Genomic DNA, 24,984 nt, shown 5'->3' with positions numbered 1-24,984 from the left:
CGAACCGAGGAACTGTTCAAGCCCTTGAACTGCCAAAGCCTTCCTGTGGTGGTGCTTCCATCGAGACGTTTTAAATCGCCCCATATTGGACGAAAACCCAACCCAAACCCCCGAGGACAGCGTGAGGGCCCCCCGGGAGGCGGCGGTGACCACCTCCCCTCAGGCCGCCTTCCCGCCCAACGCGCCCCTCAACGGCCACCCGCGCGCCCCGTCCCTCAGCCCCACAACACCGCCGGGCTCGCGGCCTGCCGCCGCCGCGGGGACGCGCCTCCCCCCAAACTTTATTGCCTTTTTTTCCCCTTTCTCCCCCCCCCCTCCTTTTTTTTTGGAGGGAAAAAGGTGGGGGGAGCTCAATTTCCCACTTGCCAACAGCAGATAAAAAAGTGGGGAGGGACCTCTTCTGTCACAGCCTATGTAGATTAACCTTTCAATTAGCTGTTATCAGGTCCTGTGTCTTAGCACCAGTCCTCGCAATCTGCGTCCGCTCGGCATCGGGAAGGCTGGAGGTCTGGGGTGGGTTTCTGTTTTAATTTCTAAATTAATGATAATTGTTCGTGCCGTTCTCCTCCCCCGCCGTGAGCCGAACGCTTGTGTCTGATCTGCCCGTCCACCTTTTAGTATTTTGGAGTGAGAAGAGGAGCCCCGCGGAGGAGGAGGGGAGACAAGGTATTCTCTCTGTATTCATCTTTTTTCCCTTCTTGCGAAGGGGCTTAGAGAAGGTAACTGGTGCAATCAATCCGCTGGCTGGGGATTCCCTCCACCCCCTTCCCGGCTCGTCTGGCTCTCCTGGCTGGGTCTCTTCAGTGTGTATGTGTTTGGGGAAGGGGGTGGGGGGAGGTTGTGTTGTTGTTATGTTCCTGGCTCTGGTTGCAGCCAGGAGAGAGAGCGAGCGAGCGAGAGACAGAGAAGGAGAGAGCGAGCGAGCGAGAGAGAGGAGCCGCGATCGCGTTTCAGGGGCAGCACATTCCGCAGGAACCGCTGCTGCAGAAACACACACAGGCAGAGAAAGGAGGTCATTGCAAGCAAAGGGGGGAAACCTGCATCGGAGGTTAGATTCCCAGGAGTTTACGTGGGGGATAATAGGGAGCATGCGATGGGTTTTGTTTTGCATTGGGTGACAGGCTGTAATTTGCCATAATAACCCCCTTTCCCTCCCCTCTCTCAGTGCAGGGGGCTTGTCACTAGGCTGGGTACTTTTTTTTTTTTTTCTTTTGCATTGGAGGCTGATGCACGTGTTTGCAGACACTTGTGCTTGGTAAATGCATTGCAATGGTCTGCGTTTTGCAGGGGAGGGGGAGCAGCAGCAGGAGGCGATGGCTGGGTTGGATGGGGTGGGGAGGGGGGTAATCGAGTGGCGGAGGGAGGCAGGGGATGGCTGAGGTTTTTGTGTTGCATGCTCCCACCCTGTCTTTCTGAGGCGGCAATTGTTCCTTCGCAGAAGGGGTGACAGAGAAGTCCCTGTGCTTCGCATGGCGAAACTTGCAGGGACCTGCATGTGGCTGTAAAGCTGGGAGTCATTGTCGCCGTTCCCACCCCCTCCTCCCCCCCCTTCGCCGTGCGGGCTGTGTGTGTGTGTGTGTGTGCGCGTGTGCGCGATAAGCGGCTGCCACTGCCAGGCACCTTGGGAGGGTTGTGCTGGGAGCGTGCTGCTCCATCTCGCCCGCCCGGGTGAGTGGCAGGATCTGAGGCACGCGCGTGACGCTCAGTATTTAAGGCTGCTTATTAGCGTGTGTCGCGCGCCCGCCCGCCCGCCCTGCCGAACTGGTTCAGGCGGCGGCCGCCGGTGTCTCTTGCTAGCGATCGCCCTCTCGAACAAACTTCAGGAGCGGGTGGGGCGGCGGCGGGTGGGGGAGGGTAGCGAGGCCGGGGGGACCAGACGGACGGCAGTTGTAGCCAACCGGAAGGCGGGCTTGCGAGAACTCTTGCCTCCGCTTGCGGCGGGTGACCAATCACTAGTGCTCGAGGCCCAGGAATGAGGCGGGCCGGGCTGTGGCGGGCGGGTGGGTGGACCATGCGGGTGTGTGGCGGTGGTGGCAGCCAATGGCAGCCTCTATCCCCGCCCTTTCTCACCATTAGGCGGAGTTGAGCGCGGAGGGAAGGGGCGTGTTTCGTGATTGACATGCCCCGCCTTCCAATGGGAGAGAGAGGCTGGTTGCTGGGCGGAACAGGGCCGGGGTGGACCGTTGACGGGCACGGGCCCGCGGCCTCTGAGCGTGGAGCGGCGTGCGCAAGATGGCCCAATGGTGGGCGCCGGTGGGCGGGGCGCGGGGGTAGGTAAGGTTTTAATGAGACTCCATTGGGCTGTAATCAGTGTCATGTCGGATTCACGTTAAGTACAACAGGGCGAAACAAAATGGCGGCGTAGGTGAGGTGAGGCGAGCCGAGCCGCGGCGGTAGGGGGAGTCGCGGCGGCTGCTTGCAGGGGGGCAGCGCAGCAGCGGGGGCAGCCGCCTCGGCGCAGTCTGGCCGCGGGAGCAGGGGAAGAGCCGGCAGCAGGGGGAGCCGCTGCGGCGCCTGGAGGAGGCTCCTCCCCCCGCAGCCCCGGTCCCGCGGAGGTGAGTGGTACCGGGGAGGGGGGGCCCTCTCAGCCTGCCTCCCGCGGGCGCGGTGGGGGGGGCCGGCGCGGCCGCCGCCCCCGTGGGGTGGGGGCAGGTGCACGCCGTCGCCGTCCTCTCCTGGCTGCTCTCTCCTGTGGGGTCGCCGTGCCCGGGGTGCAGCGCCTGCCGGCTTGGGGTTTCAGCCTTTGAAATGAGAAATCCGGGAGGAAGGCTTGGAGGGTTCAAAAGCCAGCCCCGGCTCGGCCCTTGTCAAATACAACAATGCATGGGCACTAGGCGTTGGAAATCTCCATGGCTTGGGTGTACTGCAAAAAATTTAAGTTGGGGAGGGAAATATTCAAGCCTTTAAAGCCACGTTTCAGAAGCAACATTTGCACCGTAGTTTCTTTGCCCAGACCTTCCCTTTAGCATTCTGTCACTGAGCATTGAAAATAACCCTCTCCACAAAAAGCAAATGGAAACCCCTTCTGTTGAGGATCTCTATCCCAAGAAGAAATGTTTCCACTGAAACACTCTTCCCAGGTTAACTGCTGGCAGTGAATATTACCTTCCCATGCTCCCTGATGTTCTGTAGTACTGTATTTTGAAGTGCTAAGAAATTCCATGGAAGAGGGTGGGAAGGGTGAATTTGGGTGATTTTTGCTGTTGTTGTGTTGTACTAATGCTGTTTCCTCTGGTGGTCCTTGCTGCTGTCATGTTGTGAACTGCTTTTTAGCATATGATCTTAACTAGCTTCTGGGGTACAACAGAGTGCAAGGACTTCATCAGGTTGATTCACTCTTATTTCCCACACCCACAAGTCTTTTGGTGTAGTTTTGAAGTTACTATAATGTCTCCTTGTCTGTCTGTTTAAAGCATGTGAAAGTGTCATTGCCCTTCCTTGTTAAAATTGAAAACTGTTGTATAAAGAATAATGCAATAGCTGGCTTCATGATCTGAATAATTTTAAGTGTCATGTGTGCTGGGAGTCCTTGCCAGGATCTGCTTTCTCTCTCTCTTCGTAGGTGCATATGTATTTTGCAATGGGGAAACAAGTATCTTGCCTCTTTTGCATCATTAATTGAGATGGGGGTGGAATACAGAGTTGATTAGCTGCAGAATTCTAAGTAATGGCTTGGAGGAAGGAAGAATGGCAAAAAGCTTACTGAATTCAATGGCAGTCTTCCTCCTCTGCTGCAATCCTTACCTGACCCTGATGCTGCAGCAGAGAGCTGGCCTGCTGCTGCTTCTTCTGAGTGTGTGCAGAGCAGGTAGGAGGGAGCAGAATGAAATTGTGCTTCACAGGTCACTGCCAGGTTACACAAGTTGCTGTCATCTTCCTCCCCCGCCCTTCCTATTTCTTTTTTTGGTAGCTGTGTTAACCTCAGTTTTTTGGAAGTTTAACTGCATTTGCATTTTAGACAGCCAGAGCTAATTTTTCATTGATTGCTCCAAAAAACCACTTTAGTATTTTGTGCAATGCTTTCAGATACTTGTGTAATAACTTTTTGTTTCTGGGGGTGGGAAGCAGAGCTAATTTTTTTTTTCTTTTTCTTTCTGACTCCACAGCTTGTTTTCACAATATGATCACTTGGAAATAATTCCAGATAATAGTTCAGTCTAAAAAAGACCTTATTATAGGATTACTGATGACATCTAAGACTAACATGTTCAGTCAGTGCTTTCTTTAATTAGAATCAGCTGTGCAATAGGTGTGTGCTTTATAAAGGACATATTTGCATTCATTCTAAATCCCAAGCTGCAATTTTGCAACTTCTTTCTATTTATCAGATAATTTATGCCTTGGGTAAAGGGACAAGCCTTGACTAGAGATGGCTTTTCACGTTTGGAAGGTAACGTATTGTATATAACCCTCCGAATGCTTATGTTCTGCAGATCTTCTATAGCAGACTTGTTAACAGACTTGATCAGTAGTATAGTGCAATCAAACTTTCTCAAACGTTCTTATTTTCAAAATAAATAAGATACCATAGAGCATAGAAGCTGGAATATGACATTGAAAGAGCTTAATGACAGTTGCCATAAAACTTGGAAGCGGTCCTGTGTACTGAACAGTCTGGAAAATCTAATCTGTGATTGGATGGGTACTGTTGAGAGTTTGGTTAAATGTTATTTAATTATGAGAGGAGGAAAATTAATAAATAGACATGAGTGCCTGCTACTAATTTATAATCACTTGAAAAATTGGTATTTCCTCGAAATCTGTTTAGGTAAGCATTGTACTTTTTATAATAAATGAAGTATAACCACCTTTTTCTGGTTTTGGCAAAATTAAGTTCGAAACTTAGCAACCTAAATGTCATTTTGAATTTCCCTGCATCCCCTTATGTTCAATCTGGAAAGCTTGTTTCTAAAGCAGCTTGTTTCTAATTTCTAGTCGCTCAGCATGTGTATGTATGTATCTCTGTATTGCCAATCTTGGATAATATCTCTTGACTTATGAAAGACCTCTTTAAATTACAGGTCCAGGGTCACTGAGCTGAATTATATTGCTGGCAAATATGTTTGTTGTTTAGAGGTTATTCTGAATCTTGTGAATGGTAGACCTTGTCATATCAGTTGTGGAGGTCAGGGTGCTACGCTTCAAGTACAGATGTAGTCAAAGTGGCAGAATAACCAAGACTCTAGAATAACCAAGACTCTAGGTTATGGTAGAATATATATATTCTGGTACACTCAACCAGTGTTGGTTTTGTAGGTGCTAGTATGCAGGAGGTTGTATTACACATAGGGAATTCTAAGTAAATAAGTAAAAATGTAGTTCTGAATGTATATTCCTGTGGAAATCCTGTACAAGCAGCAGACTTTACATGAAGATACAGGTTTATGCTTGCCTTTTGCCACAGTCACTGGCCAATAAAAATTCCTGTAAGCTACAAGTTATAGCATTTATACTGAAATGTTCATCAGTGTCCAGGTACTTGAAACAGACCCTGCACTGTATGTTCTGGAATTTAATGGAAGTGATGTGGTTGCTTGTATGAAATTTAATACAACAGTACTGCAGTAGTTTTAAAAATGAGGCAAGTATGTACCTTTGACTCAGCAAATGCAGCCTTCAGCATTTAATTAAGTACTGATTATCTTCATGAAGATTCATAGTAGAGCAGCCTAACTAAATAACTTTTAAACTTAAAAGCAGCTTTCTAGGAGTCTGGAGCTTTATATGTAGCTGCTGCAGAGAATTTCCGAATTGATAGGCAGGGTGTATAAAGTAGTCTCAATGTGAGTGAGTTCTGCTTTTTTGTATTATTGTATTTTTAGTGTCAGAGTTGTGAGAGAATTTGTAGGATTCATAATACCATGGAAACTTTTTTCTTCCCTATATTTGTCTGCATTTTGCAGCTACAGTGTTATTTTGGAATTACCTGAAACCAGTGAATATATATAATGCCGTTGGGGAAAGAATGGCTCTTGCTAGCTGGATTAAATTAAAATTTGTCTTTATAGAACAAGTTACTGTTTTATTACAAATACTTGAAATACACAGAACTGTTATCAAGTGTAACTTGCATGAGTACAGATTGGAAGCAAGAAACAGGATCCAATCCATGTAGATCAATAGGGTTCAGTATGAGACCCAATTAAACATTCAGGCCCTGCATTTGTATCAGGAATGTGTCTCTTCATTCTGGTTGTCAGTTGAACTTTCATATTTATAAATCTGAAAATGCTTAAGCTTCAATCAAACCTAAAGAATGACAAAGTCATAGAATGAATTGGTTAATATTTCTACTACTTGGGTATAGTAGAAATTTATATTCACCAATAACCAGCTGCTTTTGTTACTAATCCTGTTGTGTAGGTATAATAATCTGTGAAACATGATCTGGAGTTCATATTTAAAGAGATTTTTGAGGGCGTAGAGGGAGGAGAAGGTACGGGACCAAAAGTGGGTTTTGTACTTCTCTTCACAGTTGCAGAGGAATCTTTTTAACAAGTTGAAAATAATTTAGATTACTGCATCAATTCAGGTTTTTCCTATACATAAGTTACTCAAGTTTTAAACATGATTGAAATCCAATATGACTTGAATAAATGAATAAAAATGAGAACCAAGACTTAGTTATAGGTTGCTTGCCATAGCTTTATAAATGTAGGTTTAGATCAACTCAGTTTTAGATTTTGCTGTGAAACAGGTGAATCTTCTTCCTTACAAGACAACCCATTTATTGAGAATGAAGATTTTCCTCTTTTGGTTTTTATTTATTTTCCTTTGATTTGAAGTGATTATACAATTCTTTTAATGTCTTCAAAAGTTCTTCACATTTCATGGCAGAAAAAACTGATACCTCAAATATATTTATTTATTTGTTAGGTGACTACTGTCTTAGTTTAATTTGTGTGGATTTTTAATTATTTTTTTTCATATATTGTCCTGCAGGATGAATAAACTCCTGATTCAAGATGTTCTTTCAGGTTTCTTGTATGAGTTGTTGAAGCCACTGAATTCTCTATTAGAGTGATATAATCTGTAATAAGTAAAGAATATTGTTCATCATAAAGTTCATTAAACTGTCACCAAAACTTATTTTGTCAATGTGACCTCTTTATTTGTCTTCATGCTGACAGTGTATTTATGTGAAAATGCCTCCTGTTACTTCACTTTCATTTCTGTTCCTAAGAGTTTGTATCAAAAGTGCATGCCTCTCTACTACACACCTTTAGAATGAGTGCCTTTGTGATCCCTTGCTGTATTTTACGGTACCTAGGTATTAATGAAGGATGTAATACCAGTAACTCAGTTCTGATATTTTGGTTTTGATTTTTCTGAGTTGTATAATCAACATATGGCATGGCACTTAGAAACGGCATACTGTAAGAAATGGCAGTGGTTAATAATTTGACGTTCATCAGTTGGAGATATATTGGTTTTGTGGGGGTTTTCTGGGTTGTTTTTCTTTTGTGCATGTATAATCCATGCAGACAGTAATTTTCTTATATCTGTGGGTCTAGGAATGATTTCTAGGCAGTTTGTTTTGGAGAATATTTTCAGATCACTGGCTGAATGGAAATTGTCCACCAAGTCAGTAGTAGGTTAAGTGTTGGGGTGATAGAATTTAGGAAAACTAAATCCACTGAATGTTACAAGAAGTGGAAGGATTTTACGATGATTTGTTTAGGGTGGGGTAGGAATTGGTGAACATTGCATACAATCTTGCAAACATTTTTGCATACTGCAGCATCTACAATATGAATGCATGTCTGAATGCATTCTGTTTCTCTTTACTACTTCAGCATTGACTGTATTCTCTTCCTGTCTCTTCTTTTTTCTTTTTAAAGGTTGCAACAAACTTTCTTGTAAGGATATACCAGTATCATTACCAATGCGTCCTTTCTACCTTTCCATAACAGTAAAGTAACTGGAAGTTACAATGGGCAGATACTTCCCTGCATTTTCTGACTCCTCATGATGGATATATTTGAGATGCATCCAAGCAGTGTGTGGGATCCTTTGATTTGTGTTTGAGGTGTGACCAACATCTGAAAGATCTGCTAAAAGGATAAGGAGGAACCTCTATGGGTAACTCTTGGCTGGAAACAATTACTGGTCAACCATGGTAAAACTTGCCAACCCTCTTTATACGGAGTGGATTCTTGAAGCTATACAAAAAGTTAAAAAGCAAAAGCAAAGGCCTTCTGAAGAGAGAATATGTCATGCTGTTTGTGCTTCCCATGGATTAGATAAGAAGACTGTTTCAGAACAGTTGGAACTTAGTGTTCAAGATGGTTCTATTCTTAAAGTTACCAACAAAGGCCTTGCATCCTACAAGGACCCAGATAATCCTGGACGGTTTTCATCTGTTAAACCTGGCACTATTTCTAAATCTGTTAAGGGATCTAGAGGAGCTTGTACTGAGCTTCGTAATGTGGATTGGAATAAACTCTTGAGAAGAGCAATTGAAGGGCTTCAAGAACCAAATGGCTCGTCCCTGAAAAACATAGAGAAGTATTTAAGAAGTCAAAATGACCTAGCAAATATTTTCAACAATCCTGCCTTTCAGCAGAGGCTGCGTCTGGGGGCCAAACGTGCTGTTAACAATGGGAGATTACTGAAGGATGGACCGCAGTATAGAGTGAATTATGGTAGTTTGGAAAGCAAAGGAGCTCCAAAATACTCCAGCACTTTCCCAGCTTCTCTTCCACCTGTCAGCCTTCTACCCCATGAAAAAGACCAGGTAAGTCTGAAAAATGAGAGTAAATGTAGTAATGCAAAAATGATTCATGTTCTTTGTTTACTTACCTAATGCAAAAATAATGATTCTTCTTGTTCTTTATTTACCTGTTTAAATTTGTATAAGTGAGGATGCATGTCAAAGATCCATGCATTGGATAGTTTCCTCTTTGGATTTTCAGTAGATAAACACAGCAGCAGGGAAGAGTACAGCTGTATGCCCTCTTCTAGGTGTGAAGTTGTTCTGTCTTGCCTGGCAGACCGATGTTGCTGAAATCTGCAATGTGGTTTGATTGTGCCCCTTTTACCTTCATTTTGTGCCTGGATGTACTGATTTTCTTATAGTTTGAACACGACCTGAAATACTATCAGTAGAACTCTTGACTTTTAAGACTGTTAAAATTATTATTTTTAAACATATTTGTATGTAGATACTGAACTTTAAACTTAATAGGAACTGTAGTTAATACAAATATTCTAGGAATATAAGTAAAGGTGTCAGAGCAACAAATCGAGCTAAACTGCAGAATCCTCCTATTTCAGTTTTGTTGGACTTCCTACATGGGTTTAGTTTTGCTCTTACTTGGGCCTTCTTTTCAGGTTAATTATTCACAGAATTTAAGCCTTGAGGGAGAAGGGGGTGTCAATTAGTGTTTTGTTTATGAAAGGATCATGTCAAAGACATGTCTGTAGGTATTCTTTGATCATTCCTAATTTAGTATGGTGAAGTGTGTTTTGAATTTTCAGCATGCTTGGGGTGGGGGGGGAGCTACCTGTTCTGCTTGAATTGGGTTACTTAGAGTATTTGTAACTTGGTGGTTTGATGTTGGTGGTTTTTTTTGTTTTGTTTGTGGGTTTTTTTCCCTCCACTTCTCAGTGATAAAGTTTGGTGGCAGTTCTTTTTGGCATGGAATAACCCAGACAACTTTGCCATTGTAGAGGTGCCATTAGTGTCTCCTAGAAACTGCGTGATGGTTTTCACTGTCTTCTTCCTTCAGCTGATTGTGAGGTGCTGCAGGGTGCAGAGTAGAAAGTGCTTGTGTTATAAATATTTAGTGAAGTCAGAGGTGACACTACAAATGTCGGTAGCTGCAGGTTGATTTTTATGAGCTTCTCTAAATACATGTTAAACATGATTGCATTTGTATGTGGATATCTATGTATTTCTGTCAAATTGGACTTCTCAGGTAATTGAAGGATGCATGGAGCTTCATGCTCAATAATCAGAATGGTAATTCAGAAGTGTTGCTTACTGTGCAATTACTGCTGTAGCCATACCCTATAAAGATTTAATTACTTGTAGAGATAAAGTTGTCTGTTTAAGTACTTTCAGAGATTCTTCTGTAATTCTGATACTCTAGTGGCATGAAAAATTTGACGGCTGGAGTTCTGAACAACCAAAAGAGTTTAATACTATGATCCTTCATGTGAATTCTGTGGAAACAAAAATCTCCCTTGTCAGGCTACCTAGTGAGACTGCCATCCGTTGCAAGGAATGTTAGTTGGGTCATGGTGCTGAAAAAGCCGTTACTGCCATACTAAAATACTGGTATAAGGATAAATCTGTCTTTTAGAAGTTGGCCAAAGAAATCTGTTCTCTAGCAAGTGCTTTGGCAAGAAATAAGCTTTCATTTGGGTGCCTCAAAATTAGCGGTGTGACTTGAGTTTTTAAAAACTGTTTGGCATGCGCTTTCTCATGACAAAAATAGTTTTGATGTGAAGTTCGTGAATCTGTAGTTGTATATTGTAGTGCACTGCTTAGTTGTACTAGTTGTGGCACAGGTTACTAGACAAATATATAGAGACTGGGTTTAAATATGGGATTTTTGCTGGTCTTCAGGCTGTATGGCTTTAAATACACTCAAAGGACAGTTCAGAAAGTAACTGTATGTAGCTGTCTGTTATTGGGATATGACTGCATGTTCATTTGAAATTGATGCTAATTAATGAATAAGTAGAATGATACTGCAGGAAAACTGTTAGGCTGTTTTTATTAGGAGTTATTTAAGTGGCAGTATGGGGCATGTCAAGATTATTCATTGAATTTTAGACAGTAAAATGTAGCCAGCTGGCATCTCTTAGGAGTGGCTAGTCTTTGAAGACATTGGTGTATTTCAGTCTTTCTTTGGCTGTTTAGGTAGCTAGCACAAGAGCTGCTTTTTTGTTTGGGTGGCTCTTTCTGTTTGTTTGGGGTTTTTTGTTTTTAAATACTAGAGGTGAAGTTCAAGTATCTCTTCTGTTGACTTTCCTTGAGGAGAGCAAAGAACAGGAGGATGTGCAGAAATCTATTTAGATGACTGTGGAAGTTTGAGTAATTTTGACTTTTTTAATATGTAATTGACATCAGATTGAAACAGTTCAAAGATTTAGTGCATTAGAAGTGCATCACAGTGCTCTCTTTGGCAATCTGAACTTTCACACTCATGGTACCAAATGCAGACTCTGAACCTTTCTTCCTGACTGAGTCATCAGAAGAGATACAGTACTGCTTCTGTGTGTGTGGTGGTTTGGGGTTTTTTTTCTGTTTTGTTTAGGGGTGTGGGGATTTTTGTGGTTGTTTTGGTGTGGGTTGGTTTGTTTGTTTTTTTTTTCCTTTTCCACCCTCCACTCTCCCCAACTCCTACTCTCCTCTCTTGCCTGCCCTGCCCCACTCCCCCCCCAGCATCAGAGTATCTAGTGCACTGAGAAGATAGATACTATTGCAATGCAGTACCACTGAAGTTAGTTTTGCAGAACTGGAGCTTTGAATATGTTATGGGTGTGTTGAGTGTTTTGCATGCCATGAAATACTTGCATGGAACAGGGAGCCGAAAGTGCTAAATTTTCCTCTTGATGGTGATGATACAGAGCTGCTTTTTTTGTCTTCATATTAACTGGGTGATCCAATGCAACTAGATCTAGTCCTCTTGTTTCATTAGATGCAGAAATAGCTGCAGTTGGTTACAGCAGCGTAGCTTATATTGCCATGTTTCCTCCTGTTCTCCACAGGCCTGGAAAGAAGCATTTGTGTAACAACGGTGTGTTTCTTTCAAGTGTTATCCTCACTCTTCTGGATTTGGGCAAATGTATGTCAACTCTGAGTTACAGGAAGAGGAAGTGTGCTGTGCAGCTGTTTAAACTTTCTCTTCTTCCACCCCTTTCCATTCCCTAGTGTGTGTGGAGGGTTGCTTTTTCACTTCTGTATGAAGAGATGCAAGTACAAGGCTCATAGGAAGGACAGATTCCATTAGAAGGTTAGTAGCTGTCATCAGCTATGCCATGTCTAGGCTGTACATCATATAACATGTAATGAGTAGTATAAATTACATTTCAAAAGGACATCCCAGTTATCCTAAATAGTCTGGTGGTTACATTAAGATAGGTGCTTGCTTGATGTGGACAGGTAACTTGAATCAAAGCACTTCAAAAATTCCTGTTTTAAAGTATTTAAATTGGTGTGCTAAAGGACCAACCTCCAGCCAGAGGTGGAGCCGCCTTAACAATGAAGGGAAACTGAAAACAGTGCTGTCCTTTAGGATGAAGACTTGCAATGTTTTTTTCTTCCCTGCAAATAAAAAAACCCCACCAATCCCACACATAAGAAATCAGGAAAACAAGGAAACTTGTTGCTCAGTAGTTTGATCTTGTGCACTTCACTGTATTGCAGTGCATAGTTAGTTTTAACAATTTAACTCCTCTTATGTATTCTTCCTTACGTTCAGAGTATCTTGCATAGATGTCTTCTCTCTTGCGCTTCACACCTTCTCTCACACAGCATCTTCTGAAAAGGTCTGTATGAGTATGTTAATGAGAAAATGCAGTGTGAAAACTGATAACATAGTAGTAAAGGATGTGAACAGAGAGGAAAATCAACCTGAACATGTTGAGTGATATCTAGTTTTTCGATAAGCCTTTGATGCATTAAAGTACACTTCTGGAAATGCATCAGTGAAGTGGTATTTAAGTTATGATTAGTCTTTAAATGGGTTTAATTTATCTTTAATGGTGTCAATTGTAGAATGGCAGTACTGGTGGTGTTTTTTGTGCACATCCACACATGTGCACTGTGTCCTTCCTTGTTTTTCTTGTCACTTGGATAAGCACTAGGAGGGTTCTGCAGTTTGGGAACTGCATGAAACCTACTAGGTCTTAGGAGTTAGCCATCTCCTGAGCACAAATGCTGTGTGGCTATAAACCCGAAGAAGCAGATGTTTGTAGGCTGTAGACAGTGCTTTATTTACTTATTATTAAATATGATTTAAAAGGATAAATCCAACTTTAAAAGGTGAAGAAGCAATGGCCATTGTAACATTTTCAGAGGGCTGGGGAAATGCATAGTATATCTTTGTGATTACAGCTTTGCTATGTTCAGAATAATTCCTACTTAAAGTATACTTTGAAAGATGCAGTGCAAATGGACATGACTTGATCCATACAGTATTTTCTTGGTTCTCCTGAACGTTCTCTTGAACAGCTGAGCAACTGTATTAATAGTTGTTTCCATTTGATTCTTGGCATGAAAATTTTTATTAATTCCCCTTTCACTTTTCAGTTTGTCTTTCTAAGCTGACTTTCATGCAAAACCAAACTTGTTTTATTAATTTTTCATACTCTGAACGCCTATCTAATTTTATTTTCACTGGCCTACGTACATTTAGCTTTTCAAAGTGTAACTTGGCATGGATTGAATTTCAGTTTTCTGGTATGTAGCTTGTGCCAGTGCAGACACTGGGTGTTCCTCCTTCTGTCTTTCAGGCAACAGGCCAAATATAGAGAATTGCTTTTTTGGCATCCAGGCTCCTCCCTGCTCAGTTTTTCAGCTTCCTGCCTTCCTATGGGTAGGCAACAAGAGACTGTTGGCTGAGATTTCTTTGCTTGCTCTACCTTGTTCCCTCTGGCCTCTAGACTTTCCACTGAGCAGAAACAGAAAAGTTAGGCAGAAAGGAAGTGCTACACAATGTATCTTACTGATTTACACATAAGGGGATATTCAAAATGCCTAACTTTGGAGCCAGCTTTACATGGAGTCTGTGCTCCTGAAGGTGAGTCTGAGCACCAAAATGCAGTGATAGGTAAGTTTCTGTAAGAGAATGTTTGCAGTGCTACTGTTAGAGACTGTAGGCAGTGGTATGAAAAAAAGAAGAAATCTAGGCTTGAACTTTGTCAATCTATAAAATACTATTGCCTTTAGAGACAACCTGTGTTTCTCCCCTCGTAACATCTTCACAGTGACAAAAGACTGAGGAACATTAGTGTTACTTGACAAACACAAACTCTTATGTTTGTGCTTCTCATTATGTCAATTCACAAGATAGCTTTATTTCTTGGAAGGGTGGCCTGTGTCTTGGTGTGTGTGGCTCCTGTCCTTGAAGTTCTGGGATTATTGCTAGGTGCTGCTGCTCTCTTATTTCTCTGCTGTTCCCTGTAGCTTCTGGAATGCTCTAAGTACCAACTCCATGCATAAGCCAAGTGAACACTTAAAATTGATCCTATTCCCACTTGAGATATTGGAGCTTACCAGAAATTGAAGAATGACTTACCTCATCTTTTGAGCATTTAAAACTGAATTGGAGAAGTCTTGTCATCCCATATTGTGGAGAAGCAGCTCATGCCACTGTAAATCGATATAGTGGACTTCTGGGCTTTTTTGTATTTTACAATTCAGCACATTGGGATAAAACCAAGACACGTGCTTGTAAAAGTTTCCTTGAATTGGATGGTGGGAAAGAAATTAAGAACTGCTATTTCCTAAGTTAGATTGGTCTGCTCCTGACTTAGTTTCTGCAAACAGGTCATCTGTTTGCAGTTTCCTATAGAACCATCACAGAAGATCCTACTTGCCCTTTTTTCCCCAAGTTGGATATTTTGGAACATAGTTCTGCATGTTGTGCTTATGATTCTTGTGTACTGCAAAGAGTGATTTGAAACCTTGTACTGCAAGCTGTTTAATCCTAAGGCTTGCTAAAATTTGATTCTCTTGGTAGTCTCTCTTCAAAATTACTTGGTGTGATGTGCTGTGGTGAGTCCTGGTATTGAAACGGACAGCAATGAGTTAAAGAAATCCTGTGTAGTTCCAGTAGTTCTGTTAGTATTTGTTCATCTGTGCTATTTTGTGAACTCTTCTGTTTTAACTGGGAGAGGCATGTGATTCCTAAACTACAGGTAGAGGTTTTACTCTTAACATTTTTCTTCCAAGATTAATTTTTCTTTAACTACTCAGTATATGGATATCTCCTTTGTCAAAATTCCTTCCGGAATATAGAAATACCAGAAGTCTGCCTTAGTTACAAGGAGAGCTACCTTGCATATTTTCTCAGTGCTGTATCCTTGGCCATCTTGAGTGTCTTTCCTCTTCTATGTTCAATAATAGTGATAGTCTCGACTCTTGGGTGTTTTTTCTGTGGCGTTTGAAATGTGGTAACAATTCCATGTTGTTTCTTGTTGTTACAGGAACTTTGTTATAAAACAGATGATGAAAAACCTTGATAACTTGCAGTTGAGGTTGTCTGCTATTTTTTGACAGACTATTTTTTTCTCAAGGAAGATCCCCTGGTGTGGATCAAGTGCTAATCAACCACAGCTTTCGAACTTGGTGGTTGGAAATGGCAAAAGATTGTCACTCTTGAAAGAATTTCAAGCTAGCAGTGAGAAAAGAATTGCTCAATTGGTGTAAAAGTCTTCTTTACAACTTTGAATCCATTTATGGATGCTAATGCATCTTCTTTCAAAGGGAAACTCTCTTCTCTGTATTCAGGACTACATTTGCCCAGGTATAAGGACAGACCGATAGTTCCTATGATTGTTTAGACAGGGCCTGTTTAAAGTCAGGACGCAAGGACTTTCTGGAACCAAATGGAGGGTGTTGCTGTTTCGTACTGGAACAGCACTATTAGGGCTCAGGTTGTGGCTGTAGAATTTTGTGGATGATGTACATAAAATCAGGTACCACTTAGCTGACAGATCTACTGCTGTCGTTTGTGGTTACCTGATAAGAGACAAACCAACTTTTAAACTAGTATGATATTCTTCAGCTGCACAATCACTTGTCTGTGTTATTGTTGTTTTTTCCTGTCCGCTTATATCCCTCCTCATTGAGGAAAATTATAACTGGTGTCACTGAGATTTTTTTGTGGTTTAATTTTCTTCCTCTCCAGGTTTTTGCAGAAGAGCTCAAAGTTTTAAATTCGCAGTCACAGGCATCCTTCTTAGAATATGAATGGTGTGAACTCTGCAAGGGATGTCTGCATAGGCAATTCCAGGGCTGCTGCATTTAGTTTTAGGTTTGTGTGGGTTACTATGACTTCAGGTTGTGCTGTAGAGAAGATGTTGCATAAGGAAGATGTCCTTGGGGGAGGGAAACTGAAGACTTGTAAATTGTCAACTCTTGTGTCTCTTCTCTGTGTAAGATACACATGTGCAGGAATTTCTGCTTTCTCAAGTGTTCTGGATCTAGAGGGGCAGAGAGTCCCCTTCTATCTCACGTTGTGGTGGTAGTGGTACAGCCTGTCAGTTACCAACTAATGCAGTACTAGGTGGAGTAGGCTTGAGACTTGTTTTTAATTACAAGCAGCACTCTGGCACAGGAGAAAGATCTCAGCAAAGTTGTCTGGGAGGCATAGCTGATGTTTCCTCATCTAGGAAGAGTCCTTAATAGAAGTGGGGGCTAGCATAAGCTGTGATAAGTTTGCCACACATTTTCCACATTCTCTCCAGCATCTAATTTCATCACCAGTGGTGTTTTGAAGTTGGCTTCAATTTCACAGCTCTGTTTTTTCCAAAATGGTGAAAATGACTGACTGTAGTTTTAGGAATTAATTTTTATGTAATCTCCATGTATCCATGGCAACATTAACAAGCACTGTTTGCATTTGGCTCAGAGACAAATGTTAATGGCACTTGTATTTCAGACATTGAATACACATATTCTTAACTAATGAATAAGTAGTTACAGGTAACAGTTGAAAGGAGCATAGTCAAGATAAAATCATAGATGTGTAGAATTCTTTTGTCCTTGTGTGGAACTGTTGTGTTAAAGCACCTCTTTCAGCACTATGTATTGGGTGATTATAGTAAAGATGCTGTTTCTTAAATGGTGTCCTGGTTTTGTCTGGGACGGAGTTAATTCTTTCTAGTAGCTAGTATAATGTTATGTTTTGGATTTAGTATGAGAAGAATGTTGATAATACACTGATCTTTTCAGGTGTTGACAAGTAGTGTTTAGATTAAGTCAAGGATTTTTCAGCTTCTCATGCCTAGCCAGCGAGAAGGCTAGAGGGGCAGAAGTTGGGAGGGACACAGCCAGGGCAGGTGACCCAAACTGGCTAAAGGAGTATTCCACACCATGTGACATCATGCCCAGTATATAAACTAGGGGGAAAACTGCCTGGGGGGACTGCTGCTCAGGAACTAACTGGGCATCAGTCAGCAAGTGGTGAGCAATTGCATTGTGCATCATGTTTTGTATATTCTAATTCTTTTATCATTACTATTGCTATTCTATTATTGTTACTATTATCACTATTATTTTCTTCCTTTCTGTCCTATTAAACTTGTTCTTATCTCAACCCACGAGTTCTATATTTTTCCCCAATTCTCTCCCCCATCCCACTGGGTGGGGGGGAAGTGAGTGAGTGGCTGCATGGTACTCAGTTGCTGCTGCATTTAAACCATGACAGATGGCAAAAGGATGAGAGGTAACTGACACTAGTTGCAACAAGGGAAATGCCGGATAGGTGGAGGAGAAAATCCTGTATAGCGAGGATAGAGAGACATGGAACAGGGGTTCGGAGTGGCTGTGGAATCTCCATCCTCAGAGGTGGTCAGAGATTGGGTATAGTCAAGGTCCTGAGCAACCTGAGGAAACATTTGGATCTGGTCTTGAGTGGTAGGTTGGTGTACAGGCTCCAGAGGCCTCTCCTGGCCTAGAGAATTTTATTTCAACTTGAATTGAAAGTTTGTCAGTTTCTTCTAACTGTTGGCTAATAAAATAGAAAGTGTAGTTTCTTTATGCAAGACTATGATGATGAAGAATTGCAGACAGCTGCATCAAATAGCCAAAGTGTAAGCTAACGAAGTTTTAACGAGGGGTAGAAGCTTCACCTGGGAAAACCACTGCTGGAGAGTTCACAGTGTGTTTATTCTTCATTTTTGTTAAAGTTTCTTTCATAAGTGTATTTTGTGTATGTTGCTTTAAGAATAGTGAACATCCTGATTTCTGCTTTCTTGGGACTCCCTGAAATCTGGAAAAATAAGAACTTAGAGTTGCTGAACTTCTAGCTTTTTATACCAGACCCAGGAGGCTGGGTCTGAAGCCTTCTAGGCTTCATTTAAGTTTCACCATTATGTTGTGTGGATACCTTATTTGGTGCTGCTTGTAGAACTGTTGTCTTTTATATTGATCTGTAAAAATCTGAAAAACGCCTAACTTGCAAGTCCTGTGGAATTCTCTAAAGTGCTTAGGATTAGTGGATAATGAGAAATAGTTAGCAAAGTGGTTCTACAAAATTAAAAACACAGTTAAAGGGTGATGAAAAAAGCGGTGTTTGAACCTAAAAAAATTCTCAAGACCAAAGTAATCTCCATTATAATCACTGAACTTAACAGTAGTTAGTTAACAAGTTCTATGCTTATAAAGGCTGTTGTGTCCCTCCGTTCTGTTTCAGATTTAAAAGATACCTTTCATTTTGTGCTTTTTCTATTTTGTCCTCTGAACACTACCTGCTGTAGGAGTCAGGTTAACAAGAATATGTTAGTGGTAGAGGAAGAGGACAGTGTATTGACTCCTGCAAGTAAGCATTTGGTTATCAGTCAGTTTATAAATAAACACATGGAGGTTTATGTAATAAACAGTGGGGTTATACATAAACATGGTATTTTCTGGTCTGAATATTCTTGCTCTGCCTTGAACTGCCCAGCTCTCCTCCCTTCCCTCTTTATCCAGTGGTGAAAACAAGACGTCACTGAAAACTTTTTAATGCTGTTTTACAAATATTAATGCTATTTTAATATTGGAAAATTGTATAGTAAAAACAATTTCTATTTATTTTGACATGTTTGGCACACATTCTGCTGATTTAGCAAAGCAAGCTTTCATTCAGCTGTTACAGATGTTTTCTGAACATCTAAACATTATAGATAAATCAGTCAAGAAATGACTAGAGAAAACCACTCAGAAGATAGACTCTCAAGTTAGATAGCAGCATGTGCTATGTGCATACAGAATGGTCTGTTACTGTGCTTGTGTATGCATATGTTTAACTACATGAAAAAGTATTGGAGCTCACACTGTCTTAGAAACCAGTGACGACTTGTGTGTCCATTTTAAAAAAATTACTCTTGTTGGGCCACTTGACAAGCTTGTCTGCCATACTCTTGAAGGAAATTATTGGTACTTAGGTCTATTAATGGTTCTAAATGTTCTTAAAACAAATTTTAAACTACTACATCTGTAGAGATGACAGCTTCCACTGGAGTCAAGCAATTCCTCTTCTTAACATCTATGCATTTTAACTCTACTCTCTCGTGATAAGTCAAACATAGAATGTAATAGCTGTTTTTTTAAAAAAAAAAAAGTTAAAAGAAGCCCTGGCTTTAGCTAGTCCTTGTGCTTTGGGCTTTGCCAGTTGAAATTTCTGTGGGTGATGGGCAGGTTTTTTTCCCTTCATGCATTTGTGCACTGTGTTTAAAAAACAGTGAGCAGCTGCTCATCTTGCAGGCGTGTTTTCAGCTTTTCAGTAGAGAGTTTCAGGAGTCTTCTCAGATCTGAACATGAGATGGATGACAGGAGTCCTTTTTTTTTTTTTTTTTTTTTTTTAGTAATAAACCACTGGAGAAATCTTCCCTCTGTTGCCCACTTTCTATACTGCTCTGAATTCAAGTTGGTACCTCAATTCTGCCTGTGAATTTAAGGAAATAATTGCAGCTGCTATTCAGCCCAGAATTGACAGATTTTTTTATGTCTCCTAGAAGATAGTAATGCTGAGAGAGGGGTGTACTGGAATTTTGTTTGGTATGTCTCTTTCTTTCTCAATGATATCCTGCCTTCTTAAGTAACATTTTCAACATGTTTATTAGGTACTTCCAGCCTGTTACAGACAAGGTACTGATAATTTTCAGAGTTAGTCTAGAAATAAAACTGATCTATCTGTTTTTATGTTAATGAACTTGCTGGAGTTGACTTTATTTGAGAAAATGACTTTGACAGCTGGCAGGTCTGTTCTGCCTAAGAAAACAAACCAAAAAAAGCTGCATGTTCAGGCTTCATTGTGTGAATGTGCCATATTTAATTTTCTGTATGTAGTTCCGAACAGAACTGCCCATAATCTGCTAATGTAAAACTGAATCTTAATGATTTATATTGTTTCTTTCTCAATATTGTGTTTGGATGTATTTTGAAGAGACTGCTGAAAGATTTGATTTCTAAAGAAGAGTTACTAATATAGCTGAGGACAAGCTTTTTCCCTTTCCTGATCTCTGTCTGGTGGTAAAATTCTAATTAGCTTGATATTTTGCTATTACAAGTGAGTTTCACCAAAACAAGTGGATTTCTAATTTTCTTAGATGTTCTATATGGAATTTACATGTAAAGCTTGATGCCTTAAAATTTTGTATTTTGACTTAGTTAAGAAATAAATACCATGGTGTTCTTAATTGGAGAAGAAAACAAAAGTAATTTTCTCACCCCTGTGTAGAAAGGGAGTAAATCCTAAAATAGTTTTAGTAGCTAACGTGGTTTTACCCTTGAATCTCTTATTTTGCTTTTCCTCTCAAAAATATTTATCTTGAGTTTTAGCAGACTGGTGTCTTACCTTTAAATTTCTGACAACAACCTTAATAGCAGATTTTTTCCTCTCCCCACAACACATGCATTTTATTTACTTCACTGTTACTGATATCATTGTGAGGCCAGCAGCTTTAAATAAGGCTAGCTTTTTGTCTTTTATGTGCACAGCTATAATGACTCCGGTTGTTATTGCTTTCTTAAGTCATGACAACTTGACTTTTTTTTTTATAAGTATGTATTTAATACACTTTACCAATTAGAGTAGACATCTGTTTGGAGATCAGTAGCAATCAAAATCACTTACGAAGAAATTGTTGGCTCATGATGCATCTAAAATATTTCTGGAAGTTCAGCTTCTTTTTAGCTGTTGCTAAGAGATGAATTTTCCTTGACATGAGGGATGTGAGGACATGTCAGCATGCTACCAGTTGTTTTATAGGCAGTTAGCTCTGCCGCCTTGCAGATGGTTGGAAAACTCTTGGTAGTGGATAAGTGTGTGCTGATTATCTCATTGAATTAAGGTAACCTTTTGTTGTTCATTGAATTCTGCAGACCAGGCACTGAGCAGCTGCTCTACTGTTGAATTCTCGATTTAGTGAATACAAGATTATGCTAAAGGATATTTAGTCCTATTCCAGGTACTGAGCATTGGACCACTGTAAGAATTATTTAATGCTACCATCAGTCTTTTAGTAATCCGGTCAATACAATAAGACAGTGTCTTCAACATTTTGACTAAACTGTATTTACCAACTTTGTTGTCACCACATGGTTATTGATACTTTAAAACTTTGGAAGTAGTTCAGAAAGAGATTGCAAAAAGCCATTTGTTTTTTCTTCCTTCCTACTTCTCTCCCTCTCCTTTTCTTAAAGTGGTGCAAAGGGAGGTAACTCTTGTTCTGCCTGCTTTTTGTATTAATAGTTTTGTTAAGGGTTGTGTTTTGTTTTGATGTGGTGGTGTACCCCCCACCCCTGGAAGTCTGATTTGATATTAGCTCATGGGGCAAATTTCACTTAAAACTAGTTCCCAGTGTATCGACGAGATTTGCCTCAGAAACAGCTTAAGCAATCTGATTATTATAAAGTTCATAAATATATCTGTTTCTGTATTTTGAATTACACTTGAGAGTATGCATCTCATCTGTTGGGGGGTATATTTAAAGGTCATAGTTCACCATCATGTTAAAACTGGCTTGTAAACTTGTTTTCCCACCCTTTTCAAAACAAATTAGTAGGCAGAATTATGTTGCTTTTGTTACAGACTGTTTTCAAGATTTAAATAAAATACTTAGTTTCTAGAATGATTTTGGAAAGGGATGGGAGAAGGAATTGGAGCATTCCCCTGGTAAAGCTTAAATTATTTGGATTGCAGAAAGCAGAAACACTTCTGGATTGCTTGACAGTGTTTATAGACTTTCAGGTCTTCAGATCACTATAGTTTTGTCCAAGAAAATTCAATTTTGTAAGGATTTGACGGGTGGTGTTTTTTTGAGAATAATTCTATTGCTTTGGAAATACAATGGATAAAATGTAACTAGAATAAGGTACTGTTATAGCAACTATATATAAAGGGGTATACTTGTATACTATGTTGTATAGAAGGGGGTAATATACTCTCTTCTGTAACAGTAATGGATTGAGGACTTAAAGGATCTTCTAGAGAGCTGTTTTCTTAAGGCATTATGGTCCTCTCAGATTTAGAAATAGATTAGAAGTAACTGTGTTTAGTATTACAGTACCTCTTTTCTGGGTTAAGATGTAAAGAGAAGAGGGCTAAGCTTTTTAAGGGGCTATGTTTAAGGGTCACTCTCTAATGCACCTTAGAGGAGGTGTTTCTGAGATACAGTTTAGGTTCATTTTCCCTGACCTGCTTAAGTGTAACTTTTACTTCATTCTTGAAAGTGTGTAGGGTTTATCTTCATTTTTTAATCAAGTATATAATGTTGTAATGGGTGTTTGTTTTCTCTCAACCCAAATCATACGTACTGATTAGACCATCTTCCACACAGTTTCAAGTATTGTTGGGCTGTTTCTGTTGAAACTACATTGTTCAAAAACTAGAAAGTCCGTTTTATTCTCAGGATTATAATGGCAAAGCTGATTAAAAATCAACATTTGAAGTTTAGAATTTAGAAATTAATCTATTTTTAAGTTGAATGACTTTTATTTGTTACATAAAACTATAGTAAGATGGGCATATGATATTCTGAAGAAATCTTTGCAGGAGCCTGGGAGCTAAAGTGTTTTCCCTGCTGTAAAAATACCACAGTCAAATGATACATCTTTGAAATTACGGAAAAAGGCGGTGGCTTCATATTTGTTTGATTACCCCCAATATATTTTTCCCCTAATAATCAAACTGGTTTCCATGTCTGAATAGAGTGCTGACACTTAGGTGGAATACATTCTAGCATAAATGTTTAAAATAGTTTCTCAGACTGAAGAAATTGCTCTTCTCTTGTATCTAGTGGAATTTTTTTATAGATTCCCCACCCTACCCCTTCTGGTTTGCTGAAATGCTGACATCTTAACTCCAGTACATTTCAAAGAATCCCTCTCCGCTTCTGTTAATTATCTAGCAGGTTTCTGTTGTGACCTGGTTCATGTTTTGAGAGTTAATCATGCTCATAGGGTATAAAAATCTGAGATACTGTCATTGAGAAATAGCTTTAAAAAAATGCATCTGTGTGCCCCAGTGTTAAAAGTAACTATTGCATAATAGTATACATGAAAATAAAGTCTTTCATCTTTTAGTAACCTTTCCTAGAATATATTGGGTGACTAAGGTAAACTGATAGTTAATGCTTTCTTCAGGCAAACCAGACCAAAATCTAGTAGCTTATGCAGTGGTATCTTTCAGTTGTGAGGGACTGTGGCCTCATTGGAGACAAGGATGAAGATAGCCAGGCTGCGTGCTAACTATGAAAGTACCAGCTTCTAGTATCAAAGTTCATAATGACAGCTTATGTTACAGCCTTGGTTACAGCACTGTTGTTTCTTGGTGGTGCTATAATGTGATAAAAAATAGCACAGATAAGCATTGTGCATACTTGTTACAATTTGGGAAGTTCTTCTCAGTTGTGTGATCTAGCAGTCTCATTCACCTCCAGTCTTTTGAAGTCCTGTAGTAAAGGGTACTTGCTTTTCGGTAGCTTTTTAATACTGCAAAATGCTACAGTTGGAGAAGAAAAACTTGTCTTTGTAGTATTAAATTTAAACAGTTTTCTTGGAACGAGTGTCACCAGGAGGAGGTACTACAAGAAATTTTGTATATTACCTTATTATATCACTCTTTTTTGAAAGGCTGTTAGACTATAAAGCCCGAAAGAGAGGGTAACTAAATTCTTAATCAGGGCTGATACTAGCAGAGGTACAATGACAAATGTTTTGTTAGAAGCAAAACAACAACAGGGAAGCATGACTTAGAACTGCATTTCAAACTAATACAGCAGCTATTGCTTGTGAAGAGCTATATGAACATGTGTTTCTTCTCCTGTAGTCTGTTGATATGTTGACTTTTATTATAGAACAAAACACCAGTTTTGCTAAGATTTTTTTAAAGTAGTGCTACAAGAAAGTAATGTTAATATTTTGTTTGCAGTTTTAACTCATCTGTATTCACAAAACAGTAAATACTTAGTCTACAAAAATTTTTTTCTTAGTAGATCTATTAAATTCCATCATAGGTCTATTTGATACAGCTTTATGCTTACTGTCAGCACCTATTGCCTCTGTGGTTATTACCACAGTAGATGGGTTTGGTGTTTATGCTGTATGCCTGGCTTTCTGTTTCCTAGGTGTGGAGCTCCAAGTACTTTTCAGGCTTTTCTAAGAGCAGCATAATCTAGAACAGATAACCCATTTAGCGAAAACAATAGCAAAACATAGGGGTTTTGTTTGTTTGTTTTTTAAAAAATACTTTTTAAAAAATGCTTTTTATGCTGACTTAGTAGAAGTGCACTGAAGAAATTCTTTGAGATTGTTGTTTAACCTCATCAGTGTAAAGCTTGAGGGAAAAGCTATAGTAAATACTTGATTAGCAGCTTCCATGGAGGTACTAAGAAGTGTCCTGTTACCAAAGCGGGGGGCAGTAACATATAATCTACATACAACCTGTTCACACTATGTACAACTTAGCTAAATTCTCAGGGTTCTTTTGGCCAAATTACCAGTTTGTATTCAGACTCTGTATTTCTGAGGTACTATGAGCATCAGTGAAGACAGTATACTGAGTGGGTTTTGTTACTTTCGTAGTCACTTTGAATGCTTCTCTGCAGTGCTAATTAGGAAGTCACTAATACAAATAGCACAAGTGATAGGTGAAACCCAAATACTGTGTCATGATGGACAGATTTCATTCTTTCTTCTCTAAATTTGTGGCTACTTCAGAAACTTCAAGCTGAGCAGTGTTCGTTTCTTTGTACAGCTGTTCCTGAACTTTTCCCATAAGGGGACCTTAACTGATAAGATCTTAACATCAGTTTTGTGGT

General features: G+C 40.2%; 1 protein-coding gene across 7 annotated transcripts in view; it reads left to right on the top strand.

The window, feature by feature from the left end:
* Nucleotides 1-453: 453 nt before the first annotated feature.
* Nucleotides 454-24,984, top strand: part of KAT6B (lysine acetyltransferase 6B) — a 126,289-nt gene continuing 101,758 nt past the window's right edge. For 3 of the 7 annotated variants that reach the window (XM_049810299.1, XM_049810298.1, XM_049810293.1), the window contains exons 1-2: nt 2,297-2,555; nt 7,842-8,737. In XM_049810299.1, coding sequence (XP_049666256.1) covers nt 8,117-8,737 — 621 coding nt within the window. In that variant the 5' untranslated portion in view covers nt 2,297-2,555; nt 7,842-8,116. Of the gene's footprint in view, nt 667-994; nt 1,049-2,142; nt 2,244-2,296; nt 2,556-7,841; nt 8,738-24,984 lie in introns of those variants that run through there. The other 4 variants (XM_049810295.1, XM_049810294.1, XM_049810296.1 and 1 more) reach the window with 4 other exon arrangements.

The sequence above is a fragment of the Accipiter gentilis genome, chromosome 9, assembly GCF_929443795.1.
Source record: "Accipiter gentilis chromosome 9, bAccGen1.1, whole genome shotgun sequence".
Taxonomy (NCBI): domain Eukaryota; kingdom Metazoa; phylum Chordata; class Aves; order Accipitriformes; family Accipitridae; genus Astur; species Astur gentilis.
This window is presented reverse-complemented; position numbering and strand designations above follow the sequence as displayed.